This window comes from Sinocyclocheilus grahami, unplaced genomic scaffold (assembly GCF_001515645.1).
Source record: "Sinocyclocheilus grahami isolate Dianchi unplaced genomic scaffold, SAMN03320097.WGS_v1.1 scaffold2530.1, whole genome shotgun sequence".
Lineage (NCBI taxonomy): Eukaryota > Metazoa > Chordata > Actinopteri > Cypriniformes > Cyprinidae > Sinocyclocheilus > Sinocyclocheilus grahami.
The window spans coordinates 41,784-50,967 of record NW_015507709.1 but is presented as its reverse complement, the minus strand read 5'-3'; the positions used below and the strand labels follow the sequence as shown (position 1 = coordinate 50,967).

General features: G+C 36.3%; 1 protein-coding gene across 1 annotated transcript; it reads left to right on the top strand.

The window, feature by feature from the left end:
- Window positions 1-1,321: 1,321 nt before the first annotated feature.
- Window positions 1,322-7,677, top strand: LOC107575256 (sialoadhesin-like). Its single transcript, XM_016261668.1, has 9 exons — window positions 1,322-1,356; window positions 1,780-1,815; window positions 2,284-2,556; window positions 2,627-2,761; window positions 2,946-3,116; window positions 3,898-4,176; window positions 5,234-5,476; window positions 5,571-5,684; window positions 7,494-7,677. Exons 1-9 carry the CDS (start codon window positions 1,326-1,328, stop codon window positions 7,526-7,528), a joined length of 1,317 nt encoding a protein of 438 aa, XP_016117154.1. The 5' UTR covers window positions 1,322-1,325; the 3' UTR covers window positions 7,529-7,677.
- The last annotated feature ends 1,507 nt before the right edge of the window (window positions 7,678-9,184 follow it).

The following is a 9,184-nucleotide window of genomic DNA, read 5'->3' as shown; positions in this document are numbered from 1 at the left end:
AAAGTTTGGAGCTGCAAATGACATCTTCACATTCATTTGAAATTGGCATCCTATGACATGCAATTTGTCTAAATATTGTCTAATATGTGGTGTAAGTCCATACTTACACCACATATATTATGATCACATATCTTAATATTTCTAACTTCTCATTTAAACAGTAGGAGGGAGTGATTTCTTTCGAAAGTCAGTTCCTTATTTTGTCAAATGTGTGTTGATGTAACCTGTTTCATCAAACCCTAAGTCTCAGTGAAGATTCAAGTTGGAATTTTTTGTAAAAAACGCGTTATGAGATTCATTTCAGTTAGATTGCTAATCGTGCACACAGTCCATTGGTGCTCAGACTCTGATGATTGCTGCTTGTGGCTTTATTTGTAGTATAGATGTCATTGATATACTATAGATTAAGTATAGGTGATTGAATGTTTGTTTGCTTTGGTGTTGCCACCCCTTACAATCCTCATGCCACCCCGTTGCCACCCTGCAAAATCATTTTCTAGATCCGCCCATGGATGGATGTGAGCTCATAGTTGTGGTTTGGTTTGTTCTCTTTCAGCTCCACCGCACTAACCAGTGAGGGATTTATTGTAACGTAAATACATAATTATGAATACAGCTAATACCATCATTACAATAAAGAGCTATCAAAATATTGCTTAATTTCTCTTGTTCATTGAACACACCAGAATGCAACTTTTCATAAGAGCAAATAAATCCTGTTCAATTTACAGTTTTTTTTCAACTGCTTACAAACACACACAATCTTTACTTGTCGCACAATTTTTGAAACCTGACAAACACCAGAACCACATGCCAAATCTGCAAAACCATACACTAATTCTCGGTCTTTGATTCAGTTTTCAATTTCATAAAACACTTTTCGCAAAACACAACACACAATTCTCTATGTAACACACAAATCTTACAGGAATGAATATTATGGCAAAGGTGTTTGCAAATGTTTGCTTTTGAGATGTGTTTGTGATATTTTGAATGCAGTGCTTCATTTTGTAAGAGATGTGAGGCATTTTGCAATTCTTGGATTTGTGTGTAAAGTTTAGAAAAAAAGAGGCACAGTTTTGAAAATGTGTGTAAGCAGTTGAAAAAACTAATACTGAATGGGTCATGACAGTGCAGTGTGACATTTTGTGAAAACATGTTACAAGATTATCAACATTATCAAAAGATCTTCTGTAACACATGAGGTACATTTGTATGTCTTTAATCTGTCGTGATATTTCTAAAGATCTGACTGCAGGATTCAGGAAGTCTTGAGTCTTTAACACAGTCTTTTTTCTTTAACCGTCTGTCATCATTCAGTCAGTATGGAGCTCAGTCAACTTCCTCTTGTGCTCTGTGAGTATTATTTTCACTAAATGTATTTCAGTGGAATTGCTATTATGTTATGTGAATGATCAAGTGTTTTAGTGTTCCTAGATTTATGTCTTTTCTTGCTGCTCTCAGAGTTTCAAATCCAGCTCTAGTCCATGATATATGAGTGAAGGATGAGTGTGAGAGAGGAAGTGTGCAGTTAGTGCTGTTTGTGAAAGAGAAATGCACTCTGTTGTGTTGTAGATCAGTGTTTGTTCAATCATTCAGTTTTGTGCTTTATAATGGTGTTGAATCAGTTCTGGTGGTGTGTTTTGCAGTTATTGTCGCTGTTGTAGTAATATTCACTAGTATACTAGTCACAGTCCCCACACAATATCTTAATATTTATTCATCTTTATAATTATCAGCTGAATGTTCAAATTGTGAGTTTTTCTCTTTGTGTTTTAGTGCTGATTTCAAACATCTACTCTGGAGATACTGAAGGTGAGTCAATTTGATTCATATATTTTCGTCATATATTTTCATATGAGTGATTCTACGTTAACTGTTATAAACCAACTGAGAGTTGAGAAATTACTTACATTTTACTATGACTATAAATGCACCCTTTTAACAAGTTGCATTATTCATGTTACAATTCTGAGGTGTGATATGAAACACAAAAAAACATCAGTATATCTATCAAAAACAGCAGATATATTTCCTACATTCTCTGTGAAATCAAAATCGAAATGGTGAGAGACAAGATCTTCTGTTGGAAAATTTTCACATCTCATGTTTCCAAATTCCCAATGATTGTATATTGACAGATCTTTTATAAACGACTATAACAGCTATAGAGAGCAACACTTCAGTCTCATCTGATTTAGCGTGTGTTTTACAGTTAAGTAACTGTGTTCATACTGTAAAAGCTGCTCATTATTTTCATTGTGAATTGTTGTCATTGTACAGAAACACCGAAATCCACAGTGACCATTAAACCTGCTCAACATGTATTCAGAGGAGAGAGAGTCACCCTCAGATGTGACATAAATGCTGAAGGAGTCACTAGCTGGCAGTACAGCTGGTATAAAGAAGGTTCAGGCAATGCTTTCAGTGAACTACAGGAACTCACATTCAGTCCTGTTACTGAGCTCAATGCAGGTAAATACTTCTGTTATGGAGTAGAGACAGATGGATCACACAGATCACACCGCAGTAATGAAGTTACACTGACAGTATCAGGTGAGTTTGATCATCTCTTCACATTCACACACGTTTAACATGGTATTAATGAGTGATTTCTCTATTTCAGATAAAGCCCAGGCAGTTTTAAGTGTTTCTCCACAGACGTGGGTGACTGAAGGAGATCCAGTGACTCTGATCTGTGAGGTTTACAGCTCCTCTACAGGCTGGACATTCAGCTGGTTCACTGAAACTGTCTCATCAGGTAAGATATAATGTGCTTCATGTAGTAACATCTGAATAAACTGGTTTCATAAAAAAATATATTGAGATTAAAAACATTTAATCAATCTAAATACTCTGATTATACCAACAAAGGTCATTTATAAGACTTGTGCAAAAATGTCTGCTCATTTCTTGAGGTAACTGCACTTTTTCACTTTATACAGACTACAGATATCGTTATGAGCTGCTCTCAGACAGCAGCAGAGGAGCTGGAGGAAACTACACTGTCAGTTCTGCTGCTCTAAAACACACAGGAGTTTATGTGTGCAGAGCAGGGAGAGGAAAACCAGTCTATAACACAACCATCAGCAACTCACAGTTAATATGGGTCACTGGTGAGTTCAAACTGAACCACAGAATGAGTGAGGAGGTCCTAAACAGACCAAACTAACCAGCAAAACCTTGAGAAACATTTAATTATAATGGTGTAAAATTGTCATGAAAAAATATATAAACTAAACTATTGTGGCACAAAAGTGTTACTTACGTAAGTGGACTTGAGGGAACATAATCGAATAGGTGTAATACAAATGTATAATCTGACCTATTTATTAAATAGTGTTGTCATTATAACATTTACTTTTAGTTTTTATGTTATTCACCAAACATTGATTCTAGGAGGCACTTTATCAACAACACAGGACACTCAATGTGCACATCAGCACATTTTATAGGATGGACCGTATAAACACTTTATCAATCATTTTACAGTTTGATTATCTGGCTACTAATAAATTAGTAAATTAATATACAGAAAACTCCGCTAACTATAAATACTAATAGGTTCACACTGTACAGGCAAAGCAGAACTGACCCTCGAGTTGAGTCTGGTTTCTCCCAAGGTTTTTTTCTCCAATAGTAACACTTTATGGAGGTTTATGTTGGTTGTCACAGTTGTCTTTGGCTTGTCTGCTGATGGCATAATGACAAATATATTAAGGTGTTTTTTTTTATGAAGTTTTAAATAGAAATACTCAGTGAAGACTTATGGATTTTCAGATATTATAACTTTAATATTTTTCTGAAAACCTGCTTTGAAACAATTTGTGTAAAGTGTTATATCAATAAAGCTGTCTTGACTTGATTTCTGAATTATAGCTGTAATTGTCTTCTCAGGTGTTTCTCCTCCAGTCTCTCTTATCGTCAGTCCCAGCAGAACTCAACACTTCACATCTGTCTCTTTCTCTCTGAGCTGTGAGGACCAGAGTAACTCTAATGGATGGACAGTGAGAAGATACACAGACATTTGGGGGCTGGAAGATTGTTCATCACTGTCGGGATCACAAACAGGATCTACATGTACAATCAGATCCACCACCCCGTATGACACTGGAGTGTACTGGTGTCAGTCTGAATCTGGAGAGAAACATCATCCTGTTAATATCACTGTACACTGTGAGTCTGTGTTTCTGTATTTATCACAAAGCCCTCATTTCTTGTTTCAGATTTAAATAGCCAGATTATAATCTCAATTCAATCTTATTCACACGCAATCTTATTCCTAAATGACAATGAATCCACTAGACCAGTGGTTCCCAACCTTGGTCCTGGAGGCACCCCAACACTGCACATTTCGCATGTCTCCTTTCTCTGACACACCAGTTTCAGGTCTTGGAGTCTCTACTAATGAGCTGATGACCTGAATCAGGTGTGTTTGATTAAGGAGACATGCAAAACGTGCAGTGTTGGGATGCCTCCGGGATCAGGGTTGGGAACCACTGCACTAGAGCAGTGATCCTCAAATCTGGTCGCGAGATCCACTTTCCTGCAGAGTTTAGCTCTAACCCTAATCAAACACACCTGAGTATGCTAATCAATGTCTTCAGGATCATTAGAAAATCACAGGTAGGTTTGTTTTGATCTAAACTCTGCAGGAAAATGGATCTCGCAATACAGATTTGAGGATCTGACTAACTAGACTATTAAACCTTTGACTGTTAAACCATTACTCAACCTTTGACTTTTGTTATAAAAACATTGAGATTCTAAATGTATCCAGAATCGTGCAGTCATTTACCCACATGTCATGTTCATTTGTTTATATTTTTCATAACCCCCATGAGAAAATGTGTTATTATTATCATTATTATTTTTGTATTGATTATTGTAACTCTGTCCTATTTGGGTTACGTCTCACATTTTCCATAAACTAGAACGTAGTCAACCTTTGACTTTTGTTATAAAAAATTATCTTAAATCTGAATCTTAAAACTCATCTTTTTAAATAAGCTTTTCCTGATTAATTGTAATTTATGGGTTATCTTTATGTTGAATAGATGTTGCTTTGATTGTATTACTGTCTTGTAATTTATGATTGTCATCCAGTTGTAATGTGTTCTTGAGTGTTTTCAAAGGCACCTCTAAATAAAGTGCATTATTATTATTGTTATTGTTGTTACATTCTTACTATAATCTTACTATTTGTCAGTTGATGTTTGCTCTGTTTCTGTAGTTGGTGTGATTCTGGAGAGTCCTGTTCATCCTGTGACTGAAGGAGAAACTCTGACTCTATGCTGTTTACATCAAAATACAACCTCACTAAACCTCAGAGCTGATTTCTATAAAGATGGGTCACTCATCCAGAGTCAAACTACAGAGATGATCATCTCTACTGTCTCAAAATCACATGAGGGTTTCTACTCCTGCAAACACCCAGATGGAGGAGAGTCACCCAAGAGCTGGATCTCAGTCACAGGTGAGAGACAATGAAACTGTGAGCTGGTTGATTTCTTCTCATGTTCTCGTTCAGATATGGTGCTTGATCAAGTGCTTGTGTGTCTCTTCTTCAGTGTCTCATTCAGGATATCTGATCTCTGTCCTCCACACACTCAGTTCTGTGCTGGCAGTTTCTCCATATCTGCTCGTGACAGTCGTGCTGATTTTCAAATGCTGCAGGATGAGAGGTAAATATCTGTCTGATTTATTACATTATATTTATTATATTCAGTTAAACACCAAATTGGTCATTATGAGAAAGCCACCCTGCTGATAAGCTATTTAAGCTTTTTATTATTCTTAGTTTAGATTTCTGAACGCTACTCCTCCTAGAGCTTTCAAGCTAGAACCACCAAACTCAGCCCAGCTCCTCAGACTGATCTCACTTAGTGTGCTAGATCTCACAGATTTGGTACATTTAAAACATAAAAATGAAGATAAAAATAATAAAAATCGCATAGACTTGCATTGACAGAATGTTCCGATGAGCCAAGACTATTCAAACTCCAAAAGTCAAAATTCAAATTTAAATTCCCGGAATCCCTTGAGACTCAATCAAGCTTCCCTTCTATGTACTATTTCTAATCAATTTAGACTCATTCAAACTCGTCTATCTGTCTGTCTGTCTGTCTATCTAATCTATCTATCTATCTATCTATCTATCTATCTATCTATCTATCTATCTATCTATCTATCTATCTATCTATCTATCAATGTTAGCAACATGCTAATCATATTTTCAAACTTCAAGCTTATAACTGCTTTAAACTTTCAGGTGAGGCTTTCTCAAGCCTAAAGTTTGTTTTGATGAACATTTTTTTTATAAAACGGAGAGTTCCGGTCCTTGATTCTGATTGGTTGAGCCTCGTTCGAAGCTGTTGTAAATTACTCCACAAACGCACCTTTGTTTACTTCTGTGTTGCTCGGCAATCACTTTGTTGGAACCACAACTGTTTCTGAGGAACTACATTGTTTGGTGGAAGAATACTGTTTTTATTTTAGGGATGCACCGATACCACTTTTTCCAGTACTCGCCCGATACCGATACTTTTATTTTTGGTACTTGCCGATACCGGGTACCGATACCGATATTTTTATTGCATTTGTACATTTTTTTAATATTGGGTACAGAAACCAAAAGGGTATGTATAATGTTAGTTGGTTAACTTCATTTATCAAATTGATAGTAAAACGCAAATTTATTCAAACACCTTCAACATTTCTCACATTATATTCGCTATAGTTTAGAAAATGGTAATAAAATATATGACAAGAACTCAGAGTTGCACTGTGTCAGAACAAATTCATCTTGATAATGTTAGATAATTTTGATAGAAAGGTATGTAATAGATTACAATCAACCAAAATAATTCAGACAGCTGTTAGTATGACAGTATTTATACAACTATCAATACTTTGCCGGGCAACCCTTAGCCTCAATAACAGCCTGTAGTCTCCTGGGCATGCTGTCACCCAGCTTCATGCAAACCTCAACTTCCCAGACTCGGTCTGAATAATTTTTGGACCCAAATTTGTATCAATTTTACTAGTAGTCCACTGTATGAAGAATTTTTGGGTATGATTTGTCACAGTTTACTTTATTTTGCTATCCTCACTTACATAAATGAACTATAGTGTCCTGCACATACTAGTAAACAAATATAAAAAATTATATCTGGTCTCTGAATATTTTAACGAGTACAGGAGACCAGTATCGGGCCCGATACCATTATCGGTATCAGTGCATCCCTATTTTATTTATATCATTACACTTTAGTTGCTCTGTTTTATTTTGTGAAACCTTACTACGTATAAGGAATAACAGTTTTAAAAAAGCAATAAGCCCCGTGAAGCCGTGATTTACAGTGAATTTATAACAGCTAATGTTTTTTTTAACAACATAATCATAATCATAAAAACAATAAACATAGAGAGAGAGAAACATACATAGCTGTTCAAGTAAATGCTTGATTGTTTTGTATTTGTGTATTTAACAGTTGCATCTGTTGAAGAGCAAGAAACTGCGATCTGATCTTAATCTGTCGTGACGGTGAGAAAACTTCAGCTTCATCCTGGAATCTCTCAGTTTCTCAGTTCAGACTGAACATGCTCGCTTACTATAAAAGTCACGTTTTAGGAGTGACTCCTTTTGGCATCTCACAGTTGTTAAAGTTAACATGAACCAGCATCACAACTTTTTTGACTTCTGAGTGAAACAGAATATTCAACGAGAAAATGTGTAGCGAAGAACATGATTTGATCCATCAGGAATTAATTGGATTGTAAAAAAAAAAGACTGTTATATACACATTGCTTTGTTTATCTTTGGAATAGCTAAGAAATTAATTACTCACAATTTGTACAGTGTCCTAACTTTTTTGGAATTGGGTTTGAATGTGGTCTTTGAAGTTCAGCTGGTCATCAAAGATTAACCCAAGATTTCTGGCTGATCTGATTGAGATGATTATTGATGATTTTAGCTGGATGGTGAAGTTGTGCTCTATTGTTGGAGTGGCTGGATTGGCGAGAAGCTCAGTCTGCACTAGATTGAGTTGTAGATGAAGGTTTTTCATGCTGAAATGTCCATCAGGCAGTCTTGAGATTTGTGTAGATACTGTGGGATCAAATGGTTGATGTTAGAAGTAAAGCTGTGTGTCATCAGCATAGCAATATATAGCCCATCACACACCCCTATCGTAAAGCAGTTCAGTCCTAATATAAGTCTCAGTATAGTAATGCTATTTTAGCCTCTGTGATGTTTGTTTGCTTCACAAATTATAAGCACATGAATCCACACTGTAATTTTTAAGCATGTATATTCCTCATTTCTTAAAGGAAGTCTTCTGACTTGTATCACTGATTTGTAGCAGATGCCTTGTAGGTTTTTCTTATTTTGAACTGTTCATGTTTCCTTTTTTTTTTTAATTAAGAAACAGTACCTTTTAAAATATTAAAAATAAAAGCTGATGCTTTCTTAAACATCCTTGTAGTGTCACAGTAAAAACAAATGCGGTGAATCAGGTTATACATGTCAATTATTAAGTATTTTGCACTTTGGAACAAAATGCTATTGTAATCTTCAAAAATTATTACAGTTAGTATGTAACATTTATTTATTTATTTTTTTTACATTTATTTTTTTGTACCCACAGCCCACATGTGACATGGTTACATAAGTAACCTGAGACGTTCCTTTTCATGGGAACTTCGAACTGTGTCCTCTAGGGGTCGCTATGGGGAACGGTATACCAATGCCACCATGCTGAGGGGAGTGCATGCCAGAACCATGGCGAGCACTAAGTACCAACTCTACCATATTGCTATGGGAGTTGCCCCTGGGACGTTAGACGGCTGTCAGTGACGTTATTCCCTATGGCCAAAGGCCTAGGCTACATACCCCAAAATACTTACCTGTTAGGGCCAGACTCCTGGGCCCGGGGTAGAGCTCAAGGCTTGGAATCAGGAATAGATTCCTTTAAGGGAATACGACCAAGAGCCTAGAATCATACTAGTCTTGGCCTGTCACACAGGGGCTACCGCACGTTTCTCTTTGTATGTGATGAAGTAACTGTCTCAACAGACCCCTAGTAGCAACATTCTGTTAAAGTAGGTATCCAGAGGATACATAGGAAGAATGGTGCCCAAGGCGGAACTGGGGTTTTAAACCACTCAGAAAGAGCACGAAGCT